The 19519-nt window shown below is 41.7% G+C and overlaps 1 protein-coding gene across 1 annotated transcript in view; it reads right to left on the bottom strand.

The window, feature by feature from the left end:
- The window catches only part of birc6 (baculoviral IAP repeat containing 6), a 137552-nt gene that overhangs the window by 1796 nt on the left and 116237 nt on the right, over positions 1-19519 (bottom strand). The window contains exons 66-71 of the mRNA XM_046071381.1: positions 16839-16949; positions 15248-15465; positions 13307-13468; positions 10156-10233; positions 8207-8395; positions 112-246 (exon numbers count right to left, since the gene is read on the bottom strand). Of these exons, the coding sequence (XP_045927337.1) occupies positions 112-246; positions 8207-8395; positions 10156-10233; positions 13307-13468; positions 15248-15465; positions 16839-16949 (893 nt within the window). The remainder of the gene's footprint in view (positions 1-111; positions 247-8206; positions 8396-10155; positions 10234-13306; positions 13469-15247; positions 15466-16838; positions 16950-19519) is intronic.

The raw sequence follows: 19519 nt of genomic DNA, 5'->3' as shown, positions 1-19519 counted from the left end.
GGTTCATTCAGGATAGTAAAGTGTGACTTTACGTGCAAGATATTCACACAAAAGAAAGCAAGTGGAAATGCGAGGGCCCATTAATACTGACTGTACATTTAATGACATTACCTTTAGTGCAGCAGCATGATGGGACATGGTGCGGCCGACTCTCTTGTCGCTGCTGTACTGCTGGATGTCAGCAATCCACTCCTCACACTGAGACATAATCTCTGTTCGCTTCAGGTAGAAGTGTTTGTGTATCACCTGCAAACAAATGACACAACAGTGTTAAACCAGGAGGCAGCAGAACAAAGGAATCCTTCTATCCCGTACATCCCTCCCGCCAGTGTCCATCAGACTCTTTTACTCGAGGTCCTACTGGACTCAACGTGCAATTCAAATGTTATGCACACCTTACAGCAATTTGCACACTGTATACATGCACATGTTTAAAGGGTGTACCTTTCCTTGTTAGTGTTAGTACTTGTGTTGTGCGTTTGTGTAATGCTACAGAGTCTCTTTCTGTCTCTAAAGTATAGTTTATTTACTTACAGCTCATTTTATTCACATTTCGTTATTATGCATTATGGATAGCATTTATACAATTAGATAGTGTAGACTGCAATGAAATTGGGTACAGATATCCATGGTGCTCAGAGAATAAATTCTACCGACTTTTCCTCTAGCACTAGCAGCAGACCAACATTTTGGATCAGGTATTCTGTTCCTAGATGATAAATCCTAATGACTTTGACGATCTCCTGACATTTCTTATGATGTTGGTCCAGACTGAAATATCTCAACAACCACTGACAGGATTGTCATGATGGTTCAGATGTACATGGTCTCCTGATGGTCTATCTGACTTTTAATCAAGTGCCATCATCAGGCCAAAATGTTAATATTACTAAATATCTTTGATGTTTGCCAATAATTAAACCTGCCACTATCAGATCCCAACATGTTTCAGAACATCCGCATCCACTGTGTGCTCTGGAAGCCTGTCCACGTGTGCTGTCAGGACCACATCAACTTGTCAGGATACGCCATAGTCCAATTTCTCAGTAAAGCAGTACTGTACCATCACAACTTGTTCTCTCTGTATGGTGTGTTTGATGTAAAGGATTTCAAAACTGATACCACGCCACTGCGGTCTTGTTCCTCCACATTATGCACTTTCACCAATCTATCTCATTTAAACCCCACCAAAGCTCCATGTTATCACAGGTATTTTAATTTCAAAATGCTCAAATGTGGGCAGATAATAATAATCCACATTTTTATCTGTTTAGCATACATTTAAAAACAACTGTGTAGGAACCTTACTGATTATTTGGCCATTCTTTGACAGAAGAGTATTTTCTGACTGCCTCTGCTACGTATCTAATGAAGCATATGCCATATACAGTATACAAATTCCTCTTTTCCAGTGAGATCAACATCTCTCTCCATCAAACATTACTGAGGGGCTGTTCATTATCATCTTCTCTTAAGTCACACTCTGAAATCATATGTATGACCCTCTGCTTGATAGCAGATGTCAATCATCTACACCCAAGTCCCCTGCTTTCCTGCCCCTCCAGTCGACTTCCTAGCAACAGTCGCCAGGGCCGAGCCATCAGTATGCAGTGAGTGCTGTAGTGGGTGTGCCGCTGCTGCTGTGCTGGTACAGGGAGTGGATTAGTTATTATGGTGGCTGCTGATTTGCTGTTAAACCAGGAGAGGAGAGGCAAAGTGGTAGCAGAAAGGGTTTATGGGTCGGTTTAATCTCCCTCTTCCTGCTACATTTCCCTCCGTCTTCATTCCATCTTTGTCGCTACTTCTTATCTCTTTCTCTGTCTTTTGATCCTCCAACCCAACCCCCAACTTCCTCAGCTGCTTAAGATACATTCAGTGAGGTGGGCACGGTCCCCAGCTGAAAGGCAATGTTTCAAGGTCACAGAAGTGTGGTAAACTCCGGGAGATCAGCTGCTGCTCGGGCTTGCTGGAGGGCGAGACGAGGTACAGGAATCGAGCAACAGAATCTGTGTGCAACTCATGATAAGAAACAAAGACAGAAGCATTTGCCTGACATTATACGTACATGAACATGTTCAGACGTGCTGGGGCTCCATGTGGTAAGGCTGGTAGCAGTTTAACCTTTAGTATTTGGACATGGCCACTGATCACAACATGGAGGGGAAGCTCTATATGCAAACCATCTCTGATCATGAAGCAAACATTAGATTAGGGCATCTTGACAAATGACCTTTCAAGAAATAGACACACACGTACACAGAGAAACGTCCACAAGTACATTCAGCTCATATGTGCAGAGAGAGTTCTCGGATAGAGAGCCCAGGCTACTAGATAAACTCAGTGACCTGCAGTCCACTCATGATTCCACAGAGCAATCGAGGTAGGTCAAAAAGCCGAGGAATGGATGTGGGTCAGGGGTGAGAATGAGTCACACCTTCATTAAAAAGTTCCTTATTCTTAGTTTTCTGTGTTCCATTAGCAGTATGCTGAGGCCTCAGGTACCTGCCCTACTAACCATGACCACTTCCCTGACCCACTGTGACACTGAGCATAAATATTTCCATCTCCAACGTCCACAGCACAAGCTCCCATGATCCAAAGCTGCAACACCAGTAATGTAAACCCAAAGCCTTCTGCTACTACCCAACCATCAGGTAAGATAGTGCTAACTACCTACTGATAAATGAAACCTACCACAGAACCAGTAAAGAAAAGTTTCTCTACGTTTCTCTGTTCAGTGTCTGCAAAAGTTCTTCTGTATATGAAACAGTATTTCATCATCACTGTCATAGTCACTTATTTTAATTTACTTTCAATCTGTCGCATCCATAAACCGCCTGACCCAAACAGTTCATCTCTGGCAGCGTTATACAGTGTGCAGCCCTGTACAAGTTGCGCTTATCCACAGGAATACAGAAGTTCTGTGGTTGAGAAAATGTAATTCCAAAGGAAATGGCTGTCTGACGACTTGAATCCACTGACTCCGGCGACGGAGTGTTACGACTGTGCCACGTTTTCGAACCGTCCTCAGCCCGGCATCAAAGTCTACTGGAACAGCTGACAAGCGGGCGGGCTGCCTGCCCCACGTTATTGATTTGTTATTAATTTTTTCGTTTTTGTGCCACTATCTAGGTAACCTGGCCACAGGCCAGATATTATTACTGGCGGGCCAGCTTTGGCCCACAAGCCGCCTATTGCCAACCACGGCTGTAAACTATTCTCTAGCTCTCCCTCCTTTAAGTTCAGAGTTTATCATCTGGAGGCCATAATTGTACTCTGCAAATTTGGCTGACGTGACAACAGGGGTGGAAACAGTGTGCCCTGGAGACCCAACAGTCTGTAGGTTTTCATACCAAGGACTCTACCAACTGATCAGTACTTCTTTATGTAAAAGATTAAAACTTATCAGTGAATTCACCTGCTGGGCGATCACATGTACTGACAGCCTGCACACTACTGACTCTCCGTGGCACATGGTTGGCTATTTCTGTGCTAGAGGGGCTATCAGATCCTTGCTGGTCAGTTCATCACAAACTGCTAGCCTTGGAGTTATACTATTGCTACATTTGAAATTTATAGTAGATTAGAAAAAACAGGCAATTTTCAAAAACGACCAAATAAAGTGTTAAAAAGTGTAGAAAATGGACTACTATGTTTGTTTTTAGGAGAAACCCTGGCATTACAACAACTTCATAACATTTTCTTTGATAAAGTTGCAGCAGTATTCGAAATGAGGTCAACATGATGGATAAAAGCAAAAACTCTGTGAAAGGACTAGAAAATAGTGGAGCTGTTTCCAGCTAAGAGCCTGCTGTTATTCATCAAGAGTGAGAGACCAGCTGCAACAGCAAAGGTTGGTATGGAGGCTTCTGATGAAGCTGTACAACAAAATCAGACAGAGGCCAGATGGTTCATATGGAGGGCATCTTCTAGGACAGGCTGAGCAATCGATTTTCAGTCATTCTGGAAAACTCCAAAGACCTGGAGGCACAGTAGTAGAAACCATGACGTGCTGGGTTTCCTAACAGAAACAATACTGTGAGCCAAAGAACGGAGCCCTACAGATGTGGTACATATCCATCTTTGACCATTAAGAAGGGTCAGTGAGAAGATTGTGTCACGGGAGAGTGGCAGGGAGTGCTTAGGCAAGTTAGAGACTTAACAGCTTCGGACTCAGTTGAGCTGCAGGGGGGCCCACCACGTCAGCAGACATTGCTGCATCTTCAGCAACAAGGACAGCAGATGTAAGCCAAAATACTGCATGTTCAACAAGTCGTGCATGTCGTTCTCATTAGCAGTCTACTGCCTGACAGTTTGCTTGAGCTGTTTATCTCTGTACTGTCCGAAAGGCCTTCAGCACTTTGGAAAACACCCATCGCCGTGGGAGGACATGAGTCTATGAGCAAAAAAGCTGTTGACTTCACAGAGTTTATGGTGAATGACAGACACTGTTATATTTGACTGGATATATTACATAATGTAAGCTATTTGCAGCTGAGTTCTGACCTCTGAATCACAGCCCATCTCTCTAAATGTTAAATGATGCAAATCGGTCTGGTGTGCTCACTGATGGCTGTTTATGCTGGTTGCAGAAACAGTCAACCAGTCACAGCTATGTAAGTGCGATAAAGAATAATCCTCATGTCCATGTGTCCTTGAGCAAGACACTGAACCTAAAAGTTGCTCCTCATGGGCCAGTGCTTTGCATGGCAGCTCCGCCGCCATCAGTGTCTGAGTGTGTGTTTTAGTGTAGTGTAGTAGTGTAGTGAACAGGAGGACAAATTACATTGATGCCGTTTTCAGTGTGTCAGTCGAGCAAACAGGAGAGCATAATATCATGTAGCCTATTGTTATCACATGTTTGTTGCCTTTTCGAGCCAAACGCTGTGCATCCGCGTGTGGATGTGATGCGCTGCTTGTAAAAACACATTATAGAAATATAACACTATTATGTCATTTACAACAAGTCCTATTTCTTTTAACTCATCACCAGCGATATTTAGTGAATGGACTGTTTGTATAGCCTAAATACATGTTTAAACACAGGTGGGATGCATTTGGTTTACTCTCTTTACAAACGGAGGAATCCAAATTAGTACCTAGGTCATCCCGCCGTGTGTGTGTGTGTGTCCCTCCAGCCAGCGAAGTCTCCGGTGCACAAGCGTTGCGCTCCCTCACATGCGCCACATTTCAAGTTGATTGTGATTTATAAAGGGAACTTGCTTTCAGATGTGTGTACGCACATCAAACCTGTGCAAGCTAGAGGAAAGTTAAATAATACTTTTATCCAGTGTGCAAACTGTACCAGAGGTTTTGGGGGAGCTTACTCCCCCCCCCCCTAGGCCTAGTGCTGAATGAAAATATCAGACATTGATGAAAGCTCATGTAGTGTGTGACCCCCTGTCACCCATCAGTCATGTATTGTGAACGCCACAAAGACTTCAAGATCCCGTCACAAGACGGCAAGTTGTGTAGTCTGAATAGCACGGCGATCGGCCGACACTTAAAGTCATGCAGTCTGCACGAGGCATTAATCCATTTTGTTCAGGGCTGGTTGTTTTCCCCTTTGTGTCGATGTTTGTTACAGCCAAGGAATTAAAGGCGCTAAAAGGCCAGTGGTGAAAAAAGCACATGGGAGTATCTCACCAGGCTTAATGGAATTTCTGTGTGCGTATGTGTGAGATTGCTCAGCCGAGTGGCATTGCCAAGTCCTACTATGTCCCCTCAATATTTCTCGGTCCAACGGTCCACTTCACTGACTGGCTGAGGTGATGTCATGGACCCAGCATCAACTGCTGTGCAAAGGGCCAGATAAACTTATATTTCACCTTCATATTCCACAGGAATACAAGTATACAGGGAGAGAATAATATCTGCTAATAATAATAATCCAATTTACGCTGAACAAATGCTTAAAAAACACAGTGCATCTGGTTTTGCTTTTCAAAATTTAATTTCTTAAATTAAACTGTACTAAGAAATGCGTTGGCAGGCATGACATGCACTGTGACGAATCACCAAACTCAAAGCTTCTAGTCTTTCCAAAATGACCCTTCGCTAAGCCACGCCCCCCCTTAGTTGCTAAGTCCAACAAACTGTTGGACCTGTCGGACTTTTATCACGGCGCTGCCACTGTTACTGCACCCCCTGGAGAAATATTGTGGAAATCATTTTTGGAAAAAGCGACCTCAGAAAGAAGCAGACAGTTTTGCAGTTACATTATAAATTTGAAGATTGTATTGAAAAATGAAAGAGAGAAGCTAAAGCCTATTAATCATAGAGTAAAAGTGAACCACCTGACTAACTGCATCACCTGACTAATGAGAAAGAGGACAACGATATTAGGGATTAACACTGTGGATCAACACTGTTCCTGTACAGCTGGGTAGGTCTCTATTCACTATTACAATCATTAAAAAGCAAAAACAGTAGGGTTATTTAACATTACATTCAGTAGGAAACGTTAGCTAACTAACATTACATTAGAAACAATCGACAGCCTACATTTTCTGGATTTGTTTTAGGTTATGGAAAGGGAATAAATCGAACTTCTCCTTTCATCCTCTCTGTAAAGCGATTGTAAATATTACAAGTGCCCCAGGAACAGCGTTTGACCATATCGTGGAACAATACAGCAATAAAAAGCTAGAAAACGGCACACGAGTCAACGGAGCGCAGCCATGAAAGTGTCGCTTCTGTCAGAGCGAGACCTATACTGCGCTGTGATTGGCCAGCTGCGTATTCGGGGCGTGGCTTAGTGAAGGGTCAATTGTGTGTAGATACATTAAAGGAATACAAGAGGTTTCCAAGGTGTGTGTATGTATATAATATACACACACACACACAGAGTAATGTAAATAATTTGAAATTTATAGAAAATGGAAAGAAACATAAAAATCTGTAGTATTTTCCTGTAATTCACAAAACACAGAACCCAGTAAGATTTTCACTTACAGTACAGTATGTGTACAATAAAATTACGTATTTTCCTCAAATTGTTCAAAATCGCTCAAATCCTAATTTAGATTCAACTCAAAGGAGCATTAAACCCAAATCCCAGCTGTCCCTTCAGAAACCTACGCATTTCCATATGTCTGTACAGGTAATGTTTTTCTCATGTAATCCTGTTGGAGTGATTGGATCACTTTTCTCTCCCTCTGTTCATCACCCAACCCCCACCACAACGCCCCCCCTCTCATTTTTCTCCAAAGCACTCCTCTTCCTCCGTTCCTCTTTCTTGACATTTCTGAATGAGTCTGCTCTGGATGAGCAGGTTGAAAGATTGTTATCTTGCCTGGCACTATCCATCTCACTACGGACCATTTAAAGGATCACAAGAAATCAAAAACTGTGAGGCGGGGGGGTGGGGTGGGGATAGGCCAACCTCCAGACGATGTCATCTACCAAGGAATTAATAAGGGGGGGGGGGGAATTTATTATCAGAGAGCATACCCAAACAACCCTCAGGGATTTTCTTTCCTATTTTTGTTTCGGGACTGAGATAAGTAGAAACATGTCAAGAAGGGCAGAGCTATGTAGCCATTATCATTGGGATAATTCTGTACTCCATGGGATTTTTGACTGAGAGTGGAAGAGCAAAGATAAACCTTGTGAAAACAAAAATCTAGTAAATAATAATGAAAATAAATGACCGTCTATGCAAATGACCAAACGCAGTGAACAGAATTAAGGGTTCATGTACTAGCTTGTAGTGAAGACAGGTGTTCATACTTCTGTAGCTCAGCCCAAGCCCAGCAAGGGTAATGACATATTCTGGCTGGGTCCAGGCCATTTTTGTGTCCATTATATGATTTACTGATAACTTTTACCTTGTCTGGTTTCATCTTAAACATACACACCACTCTGCAGAATAGCATACTCCTTACTCTCCTGATCAACAAATTCCACATTTATATTGTAAAAATTTATTTGCTAAGTTTTTGGATGCATTTAAAGTGCAGTGCCCAAAAGACATCCTGCACTGAGTTTAAGTGTTCCACAAACTACATAGCAATGAATAGGGATGCATGATAATTATAAATCCAGCCAGTGAGCCAGTTTGCATGTTTTGTCCACATGTTTTGTTAGCTATTGGACCTGTGCTGGGCTTGTGCCTCAGTGAATTAACAATGGCACCTGAAAAGTATTGAGTATCAGAGCCTCGTTTTAAACACAAAAACACACCTTGCAATATAACGACTCCTACCTCTTTGAAGCATGGGGAGGGGTTACGCATCTGCTCAAGCATAGCCCATTTGACAGAGGCCTGCCGGATGTTGCCATCGTATTCCCGAGAGCTCTGCGTGCCACTGGGGGTCCCGCGGGAGCGTTCATACCCTGGCTCATTGAAGTAGGGCTCAGCCACCAGAATGAGGGACTGCACAGACACTAGCACCTACAGCAGATAACAAGTTAAATAAGAGGCAGGGAGAAATGGAATTATGTCATGAAAATATTCAGGGTTCCCACTGTGGTTCAGCTACAACATTCTATTGTGAACTCTGAGCACTTCAATTATACAAAAGGTAAATTGGTCTGTTTTCCACAAGAGCTGGGATAAAAAACACATTCTAATACAATTAATGTGCCCAACTACTAAGGTATAATCATGATCTATTGGTAAATTACCCCAACATCCCCTCAGTGTCCTCAACACCCAAAAGCCTCCTAAAATGATCTTGGCAGCGGGGGCCACTTAGAAGAGAATCTGACAAAAGCAAGAAATATTTTGGCCCCATAAAAATATATCCTTCAATATATCTTTATTAACAGCTCGATTAAAGCCTTGGCCTGTCTCAAGGAGACTAAGGACGTCCTCCTGCATCATTCTGTTCATTCCAAGCCACTACATTACCAACAATGACGATCTTGGGCTTGGAGGCATGCCTGCTGGCCACAGCCATACTGGAGCTGGATGATGTGCACTTGAAAATGCACCATCAAGTGGATACGAATGACCTTCAACTGATACGATCTGTCTGTCTTAAACTGGGTTGTTGGGAATTCAGAACTGATATCCACCCTGGTTGATGACCTCTTGATCCCAGCCTACTCCCCCTGTCTCCTATTCACCAGCCCACTTATTTTCCATTATTGATCTGCAGCACACTAACTGGAATGATAATCAGTGAAGACATCTCTATGTACTCTCCGAACCCTGCAAATGAGGGAATTATTAAAAAAAAGGAGGGGGGATCTCTTTCTAAGGGCTCTGGCTTGCTTGTTGTTGGATCAATGTATATAGAAAATTAAATCAGGTGTGTGCAGGCAAACAACCAAATAATGGCACGCGTGTGTGTATACATGCTGTGTTCAAGAACGTTTGTGTTTATCCAATAAGCCTGTGCACCCTTTAAGATGCATAGAAGTCCCTTAATGCTATACACTGTCTATTGCATACACTATAAGTCCAAACCCTCAAGACTTTGGATAAGGAAAACAGACACACAAAAATCTTGATAAGCAAACATGTTCCCATAGACATAAATAACATTTGAAAAAAAATCTATTGTAGCTCTACAACAACTCAGCTCATTCCCAGCAGAAACACAGTGTATGGAAATATATGCTTCTGGAGTAAAACAAACCAACAACAACAAAAAAAAAAACTTCTAAACTTACCAGCAGACAGTAAAATTGCTAAATGGTAAACAACTTTTTCAGAAGATTTGGGGCATACGTGTGATTGAGTGTTCAGTGTGTCAGGCTTATCATAAAAATGCACATTTCACAGAAAATGAATTAAAAGAAACAAAGTAAGATTCAGAAATGTTATCAGGGACCAGAATACAAACTAATGATTTTCAGAATAAAAGTGATAACAGTCAACTACATAAAAGATAAAAACCGGTGGCATTAGAGCTAAATGTGCAATTGAAGCCAACTGATTCTGACTTCAAGATGAGTGATGTGTGAACACAGGAATAACCTGGAGGTTCAAATGATACTGGTTTGTGTTTGGTTTGATTAACACCCACACACTGTCACCAAAGCAAAGTAATAACTTTTGATGACTTTAAAAAGGATCCTTCATGTCATCTGTCGAAACACTAAGCCCATTAATACAGAGCCCTGGGCGGTGTAATGACAGTGATAAACTATTGTCCCTGCTGATCCATTCAGACAGGTGACTGTCATAATGGATCTACACCTCACCTGTAAAAAGCTTGAGGTCTGTGGGTTCCATTTCTCCTCTGGTCTCCCATGCCATGTGTTGAGGATACTTAAACATACCTGTTTAAACATAAACAGAAAAACAAAAAACGATTAAGAAATCTATCTCCGCAAAATGAGATTGAGCCTAACACAGCCACTGCATTGTTGCTAGACATAGGACATACAGCGAGACTAGAACACCCAGGGCAAAACACCTTGGGATGTCTTATCTTCAGGTGTGGCCCATATAATTAGCTTTCCTAAATCAATATGTAGTTGCAAATTAGTCAAGTCAATTTCTTTATAAAGCACATTTAAAAACAACCACTGTTTAACAAAGTGCTCTACAAAGTTATACAATAAAAAAAAGGGAGCATACAATGGCAGTAAAACATACAACAGAGATGAAGCATGTAGCAATAAATAGATATATGAAGAAACCAGGACAGTTAATGATGAATGTCCCTAGACTGGCTCGAATGCCAAAGAATAAAAAAAGCGTTTTCAGACGAGAGTTAAAGGTCTCCGTGGTTGGGGATGATCTAATAAAAAAAAGTTTATTGCACAACTTTAGGGCCACTACCGAAAAAGCATGATCACCCTTTGTTATCAGGCGAGCCTGTGGAATAGCTAAAAGGAGCTGGTTTGACAATCTAAGGGGCCTGGACAATTAAACAATTAAAAGAACCTTAAAATCGACTCAATATTTGACTGGTAACCAATGAAGAGAGGTAGTATTGGAGAGATGTGGTCCCTCTTCCTTGTACCAGTCAGTAATCTATCAGCCGCATTTTGAAATAACTGGAAACGAGATAATAATGACTGACCAACGCTGGAGTACAAAGAATTGCAATAGTCAATTCGGGACGATATCAGTGCATGTATAACCTCTCCAAGTCTCCAAGTCCTCATATGAGAGAAAGGATTTGAGTTTTGCGATAGTCCTCAAGTGGAAAAAGCTACCTTTGACAACAGAAGTAATTTGTTTGTCAAATTTTCATTGTCTATTGTCCAAAAAGCAGAGTCAAAATTTCTTGCAGAGGTGTGCATGTTTTTGGATAAAGGACCCAATTTTTTTGACAGCTCATCAATTGAGGGAGGGGGGTGCCAAATAGGATTAACTCCATCTTATTCTCATGAAGTTGGAGAAAGTTTTTGACCATCCAGCACTTAATATCATTGAAACAGTCAAAGATGGATTGCAAAGAATTAACGTCACTTGGTTTTAACGATACAGTATCATCAGCATTACAGTGAGAGGATATGTTGTGTCTACAGAGAATGGAGCCCAAAGGGAGCATATACAAGAGAATAGAATTGGTCTCAGGACTGAACCTTGGGGTACTCCGTATTTGATTTGGAGATAAAAGATAATTTAGAAATGGGCCTGAAATTATTAAAATCAGCAAGGGCTAGATTGGGTTTTTTAATAAAAGGCTGGACCACAGCATGTTTAGCTGGACGGGACAAGAGTGTGCTATTTATTACTGATAATAAACTGGGGCCAACAGTATCTAACACCTCTTTCAATAGATGCGAAGGAACAAAGTCTGTGGGGACAGAAGTAGGTTTCATGTGGGAGACTATATCCTTCAGTATTAATAGAGCCACAGGCTCAAAGTGACAGAGACGTGGAACCAGCTCAGGCGGGTCAATCAGTAGGTGAAATGGAGGATCTAATAATGTCAACCTTGTTGATAAAGAAACTTAGCATAAGGGAGCACCGTAAAGTGGCCTAGTGCAGTGTATATTACATTAAACAAGGGGCTGTGTGCGTTTTTAGAGATGATGTTTGAGAAATACTTTGCTTTGGATGTTTTGACCAAGCATTGGTGTGAAGCTAGGCAGTCTTTCAATATTTCATAGGATACCTGTAGCTTATCTTTTTTACACTTTCTCTCTGCTTTCTTGCACTCTTGTCTCAGGGCACGAGTCTCACTATTTCGCCATGGTTGTGTTTTCATTTTTGGTTGCTTAAGTTTAAGTGGGGGCAACTGTGTCCAAAATATCGGTGAAAATGTTATTAAGTAGGGTGGCTAGCTCTTCTGTGCTCAAGGAGGAGTTTATCTCTGCAAACCTAGTATAAGGAGATGCTATGAAGGCATCAGAAAATTGCCTAGCAGTGATATGGTTGAGTGCCCGGGTATAGTGATCTAGTAAATTAGCTACAGGACATGGGTAGGGGAGTGATGCATTAAAAATCACTGGTTTGTGATCAGATAGACTGGTATCGTTGAACAGGAAAACCTAATGATAAAACTAGATCGAGTGTGTGGCCATGTTCATGTGTAGGGCCAGTAACAGACTGAGTCAGATTAAAAGAGTGCACAAGTTGGAGAAACTCAAGACTAATCACTGGCTTTGATGGGCAGCAGACATGAATAATAAAGTCATCAAGTATTAAAATATTATCAGAGCTGGGCATAAACAATGATAGAAAAACTGAGAATTCATGGATAGTCATTTCTATACTTGGGTATAAATAATAAATCCTCCCTTCATGAAACATCATGAAGGGTTCAGTAGGTAACTTTTATAAAAATAAACATTTTAATGACATGTCATGTCCATGAAACAGATAATCTGAAACAAAATCTGGTTCTTCGTGCTCCTCCTACTACTCCTAATGCCATTTACAAGAATCTACCGTTCCCTGAACAAAACAACCAATTAGAGCGCGGAGTAGTCTCTAACACAGTGTCAAACACAGCCCCCCTCTCCAGCATGCCCTCACTCAGTTAAGCTTAATATGATCTCGGCGTCAGAGGTTTTGCAAACACAATGTCTGAGAAACATCCAGCAGCAATAAAAGAACTGCCCATCCCTCCTTTGCCACCTACAGCAAATAGTACAAAACATGTGTGTACGCGCACGGAGCTTTGGGCTCATTATGTCCGGTGCCATTGAACACGAATCAACGAGCGGCAGAGGCATCATGATAAATAGTGGGGAATCACTTTTGAAGGGGGGCAGTTGTGCACTAGCCTCTCATCCGGCTTTGACATTGTCACAGCTGCCTCTGAAGCCTGGGGCGCTCTGCCCTGGGCCGTGTTATCAGAAGAGGGGTGTGATTTTTGTTTTGTCAATCAGGGTTAATGGCAAATCCTCCATTATATTTACATTTATTTGACTGAAGCCCTTTTCAACTTACTTTGCCATCATTGTAGAGGTTAGGGTTAAAGCGCACACTGTGTCCGCCGGTGGTCTCCAGGTTGACTAGTGGAGGTGAGTTGGGATAGTCCTGGGGAAAATACACATCAAACTCAAAGCAGCCGTTGGCGTACGGGGTGTCTGCTGGGCCTGTGATGAGAACCTGTAAACAAACAGAGGCAATAAGCTTATACAAACAGCCCAAGAAAGGGTAGTGATTCATCACACACTGAACGAGGGTTAATTAAAGAAAGGTGGATACATAGATAGTATGGTAAATATGGATTAAACAAAGGGCAAATGGCAAAATGGTGCAGACACTCTTTCAGGCTTTTCTACAGCCACAATGTAATTAACCACAAGGCCAAAGGGTGAAATTAGCAGAGAGAAAGAGACCAGCTCTATCTGCAGTCCACATGGCATTTGTAGCAAAAACTATTTATTTCCTCACTAAATGAGATCAGCTCATTAATCAAAGAAACACAAGCACTTAAAAAACTGTTAACTGGGACAGCTTCCCATTTCTTTTGGTATGGAGAAGATGTGTTTTCAGGGAGCTCCACCTCAACTTCACCTTTTACCTCACCCAAAAGACTTTTCATTTCTACATATCTAGTAGGGTAAACTCTGGTGTGGAATAATTTCAAGACTGAAACCAACTGTGCCACTGTGACAGGACTGGGCTGTTTTGGTACTAATGTAAGGATGCAGACCTTTTTTCATGTCCTACCCCATTCCAGGCTGTGATTGGTCGGTTCACAGAAAGTGACATTGACGAGCGCATCGGTTTTTGAAAAGTTGAACATGTTTCAAGAAAAGGCACTAATTGCAGCCGCACCTAAACCGTGCTTATCTTATCCCTATTGTCTTCTCTCTTCCAGATTCAGCTGTAGTAGACTAACAGAACTGGTATTGAGGATCTAGAGGAGGAGGATGTGGGCTGGAGCATAATCAAAGTGGACCCACGACACATCTCTCTCCCTCTTTTTTTGTATAATGGGTTGCGCTCAAGTGGCCCACAGAGCGACCGGGCCCAATAATATTTCCGGTTTGCACATATCTATTTTAAGGGGCATATGTTAGTGGAGGCCTGGGATGCAGAGGTGAAGTACAAGGATGAGATTTCCACTTCACCAGCCACAGTCCCTTTTTGCTGATGCTCCTTAGGCCATATTATTCTTGGGGAAAAAGTTAATTTTGGTATGTTTGTAAGAATGTATTTACATAACAAAACAGTGCACTGCTGTGACAGGACTGTTGGCTGTGGGCAAAGATCTTTTCTTTTATACCACAGCTAGTCTAAAATATATTATGGTTGTTCTGCTTTGTGGTAAAATGATAATCTTTTGTGCTTCAAGTTCCTTGTTAAAACTTCGAAATACATGAAAACACTATTACCTCAGCTGCCTAAAGGTTTTGTCATATATACGCTGTTACTACACTGATGTTTGTATGCAGTGATGTGGTCATGGGTTTCTATTTTGCTTCTGACTTTGTTGCTGGTATGCTTCTGCCTTTCTTTACAGAGCTGCTTTGCCGAAATCAAGCTAAACAGATGAGGACTTTGACATTTAGCAAAGGAGGCTTTGCCATTAATAAACTTGTGGGAAGAGAGCCATTTATTAAATGTCACTGGGGGAATGAGTAAGAGCTGTCGATGACAAGTCGTATGGTAAAAACAGCAGACGCAGAAACAAAGTACACAACATACACAAGTGTTCCATCAGCATTACTCAGTTCTAGAGTTTCCATTAACCACAGGGTACAACCCAATACATACCACACAGTACTATGTCACTTTCATGATAATAACATCAACACATTTTACTACAAAATGTACACATCGGTCATCAAAACTAATTAGGAATGACAGTTGTGTGGTTCAATCGTACTTCGGTGCCCGGCCTAACATAGCTGATAAGAAGTTGAAGTAGTTCTTTACCTTCATGATGTCCAGCCTCTCCTCATCACAGCGGACAAAGACACTGGAGGAGGATGACAAGGGCAAAGAGGTGGACAAGGTGACGGCCTCCTGGGCAAGGCGGCGGGATCGTGCTGCACTGTTTGTATCACTAGCATTCTTCACCTGAGACATGTAGTGGTAGTTGACTTTGAACATCACTTTTCCATCCTCGTCCTCTGAGACCATTTCAAAGGTGTCTGGAAAGAGAGGAGACCAGAGTGTGACTGTCCTGTATAGAAAAGTACCCATTCTCAATTTGATTATCCAGTTAGAGCAAATAATATTAGTTGCCGTAAATAATATCATTAGTTATGAAAATGAATTGATATATACGGTATCTTTTAGTATGTTGTCCAGCACAGATTGAGCCATTATACACATTCACATTACATTTAAATTTTCTTTTAGATGGTGTATGAGCCCATATTTCAGTTAACTTATTGGCTGACTTATTTCATTAAGCCATTTCTGAATGCAAATTTTTATTTGAATTCCAGTTGTATTTAGAAGTCACACAAAAACATTTTTAATGTTTTTGTAAAAGGAAAGGGCAATGTTGCGTCTACTTGTTTAAGATCAATCATTGGACAACATGTTCCTCCTTCAGTAATAATGATGGAAGAACATGTAGCATTCTGGCACTAGCTAGTCATCCAGTCAGCTTGATGAAAACATTTAACGCTAAAAGAGCCTTCCAGCTTTTTTGGAGCTAAAAAGGCCCATTCAGCTTTCTTTAACCTAAAAAAATGTTTTTGTTTACAGTTGGAGCTTTTCAAAATTACACCAATGTTTACTGGCATTTCAAGATGATTAGCCAGTCAGTTCTGTTAGCTCTTGCTCAAACATCATCAGTCACAGCTCTATTTTTAAAAATACCTTTTTTGTGTTTGTCCCTATACCAACTGGTTTGCAGTGATGTTGGTAAAAGTGTAATTTTATGTAATTTTAAGTCCAAAAGCAAAATCTATTACCATTACTAGTGTAATGTGAATACAACTACAGAAAAGAGAGGAACCAACTCATCAGTTCCATCGAACTAAGCATGCTGTCTCCAACATGTCCAACAACGTATTTATCACCTTCACAAAAAAAAAAAAACACACATCCCCAGTACTGTGAATGCACTGATCCAATTAAAAGTGTTGTCATAGTCTAGCCCTCACTCTGCCTTGAGTTTTCTATTTCTATTCTGTCTGTAACAACAGTGTTTACAGTCAAGTCACTTACAATTATGACAAGACATCAAGCTGCTTACAAAACAAATTACAACACAGCAAGACCAGTGTAATTAATCATGACATGGCTGAATGCAGAGTGATGGGCAAGAGAATAGGGATGAGCAGGACAGGAACGTGTCCCAAGTCTATCCATATCTGCCAGGAGATGGGGACAGGAGAGTGTGTGACTGGGAAAGGGAGTAAGTCTGTAGAGGAATTGAATTATGGTGTTGTTTTTGATGACATGCTGTGTGCAGTGAAACCAACAGGCCAACTGATGCTCCAAAGCATTATCAGCACCCATGTGTAAATGTGTACCATGCACGAATCACAAAGCAAACCGGTAAACTCACCAAACTGCAGCTTCTTCATGGCAGCTACGTATTTTTCCTCTAGAGAGCGAAGAATGGACAGGGGCTTGGGACGACTTGATGCCTTCCTTGAGGACTCCACCAGCTTCCTCTCTGGTAAGGAGGTGGGGGGTTTGGGGTGGGAGCAAAAATCATGAAGATGAGAATAAAAAAAAAAAATAAAAAGTAGAGTGGAGGCATTCAGAGAGGAACTGTGGAAGAGAAGCATCAGCTTCAGAACATCTTCCCTTCTGTAAATCATGCAAGGCCAGCCTGCCACAGGGCTATTCATCAGAAAAGTCACCTCAGCATGCAACCGGTTGTACTAATCACACGCAGATACAGGCATGCAATAAAGAAGCACTACAGAAAGGCTGGTGGAAACAAATACAACAAAACAATCTTAACTAGAGCTGATGTAAAATTGCTTTTATACAACACGTTTTTCCTCAAGTACACGTCTAAATAAAATAAAAAAACTTTTTTTTAATGTAAAACTACAGTTTATTACACCTTGGGTTTTATTTTTGTAGTTCTGGCCATGAGTTTTCTCAGACAGGTTGTACACAGGCTCCCAGACTGCCAGATTTATTTGAAACAAAAAACAAAGAAACTGCAAATTCAAACTAGGCATGGTAAACATCCATCGTAGCTTACAGTTCGACTTCTAGCATGAACTATACCGTAGTTGTGCAGCACACTATTTTCTTGTCTGGGTGTGTCACTTTAGGTATTACGTCCAAATAAAGTGGTTTAGATAATCTGGTTGAACTATTTTTACAACCTGTCTGACTGCTAGAGGTTCTTGCATTTTGTTGTAGCTGATAACTGTCGGTGTACTCCCACACATCAGCAATTTGTAATGAATTGCACTGTTATAACCTAATGGTGGCCAGAGCCGGGGATTGAAACGCCGACCTTCCGATCAACGGGCAACCCGCTCTACCTCCTGAGTGACAGCCGCCCCTGTCTACATGCTCTGCTCTCAACACAAAGCCAAATACAGTGGTTTGTGACTTATAGTAGAGGAAATGGTCATCAATATGGCATGACTGATATAGCACATTCTAACAACTAATATCATAAAGATGGTTTATTTGTCCCACCTGGATAATCAAACTCTGAAGATTTTGTTGCTAGTTTTATTAGGAGTCCAAGCCCGAGTGGGGCTGGGAACCCACGAATGTAAGTTATTGCATTTTCCAGTACCAGCAGAGCTGGGAACCCTATTGTAATCATATTCGGGTTTTTTTCATCTGTAAAGAAAAACTCTGCAGCCTAGATGGTAACTGCTACAGACACAAAACTCATAGGGTAGGTCCAGGTCCCATCAATGACCTCAGGCGCAAAAATTTCCACGCTTCCACCTCTAGGGAGCGCTATAAGCAAGGTCAACGCATTTGGGCTTGGAACTCTCGGATACGTAGGCGCATATAAAGAATTCTATATCCACGCGTTCGTGGGATCGAACTGTATCTCGTGGTATAGGCCACGCCCATTTCTGCCTATAATACCCCCCGCCCACCCAAAATCGCAAAAACTGAAAAACCTATTAACTCCTCCGAAGCTGCAAGTCTGATCGCTACCAAACTTGGCACGGACAATCTCTGGACCAAGCTGAGAAAAGTTTGTAGAGGAAATATCTTAGGAATGGCCGATGCACACCAAACTTGGGGATCGTATCTGGCACACCCTCCGGAGGGGCTGTGTGAAATTTGGTGTCAATTGACCTCTAGGTGGCGCTATTAATCGTATGTCAAATAACACTCCCATAGACATACATTCATTTTATATCTCCGTAGTCACTAGTCCCTTTAACTTCAGACTCTCGTCGTTTATTCACCACGGGCCTCCAAAGCCACGGCAGGGCGCCCGGGTCGACTCACGTGGCCTCTGCAAGACAAGGGGTGCGGCAGGTGCAGGGGGGCTTGGACCCCGGTAGATGTTATTATTTATTTATTTTTTTAGATTTCTCCACTGCAGGTGAAGAGTTGTATATGAATATATTCATAGAACTTGGGCCCTGTTCACACCTGGCATTAAAGGATATTTCTGCTCATTTACAGATCTATGTTTTTATTCTGGGACTACCCTGGATAAGCCTGGAGGATTGATAATTAAAATAAAATAGAAAATCCCTTTAAGCAGCCCCTCAAGTTTATTAAAATGTATCCAACTTTTTACAGCTGCGCGTCACATGACGGACCATGCTACCACAGAATTTTCAGTAAATAAAGTAAATTATATATCTGTCAAAGCCCTCCTTTTGCAAGCTCCACACCTCACAACTGTGTGTGATTCCTGAGGCCTTCTCAGATGGATTACTTTATGTTAAGTGACGTGCCATTGATCTTCATCTGTACCCCGTATCCAACACACACACACACACACACACACTTCCACCACATGTAAAAGCATTCACTACCCTAAGTGGGGGATAATTAGTATTGTGTGCTGTGTAGCAACAAGGTAATGGGGTAGGTTTAATGTTCCATCATGCTTTCTAAAGTTGACTAAAGGCTAGAAGAATTTCCTCTCTTTCTTTATTTCTCCATGTACAAAACAAGCAAAGACATTTGCACTTTAAACATGACAAGACCTCTGGATTAGAAAGTCCATTCTACATACCAACTACATTAGAGGAAGATTTAGAGGTTGAGTTTGACCTGTAGCTTGAGACTGTT

Source organism: Micropterus dolomieu, linkage group LG15 (genome assembly GCF_021292245.1).
Source record: "Micropterus dolomieu isolate WLL.071019.BEF.003 ecotype Adirondacks linkage group LG15, ASM2129224v1, whole genome shotgun sequence".
Taxonomy (NCBI): Eukaryota; Metazoa; Chordata; class Actinopteri; order Centrarchiformes; family Centrarchidae; genus Micropterus; species Micropterus dolomieu.
This window is presented reverse-complemented; position numbering and strand designations above follow the sequence as displayed.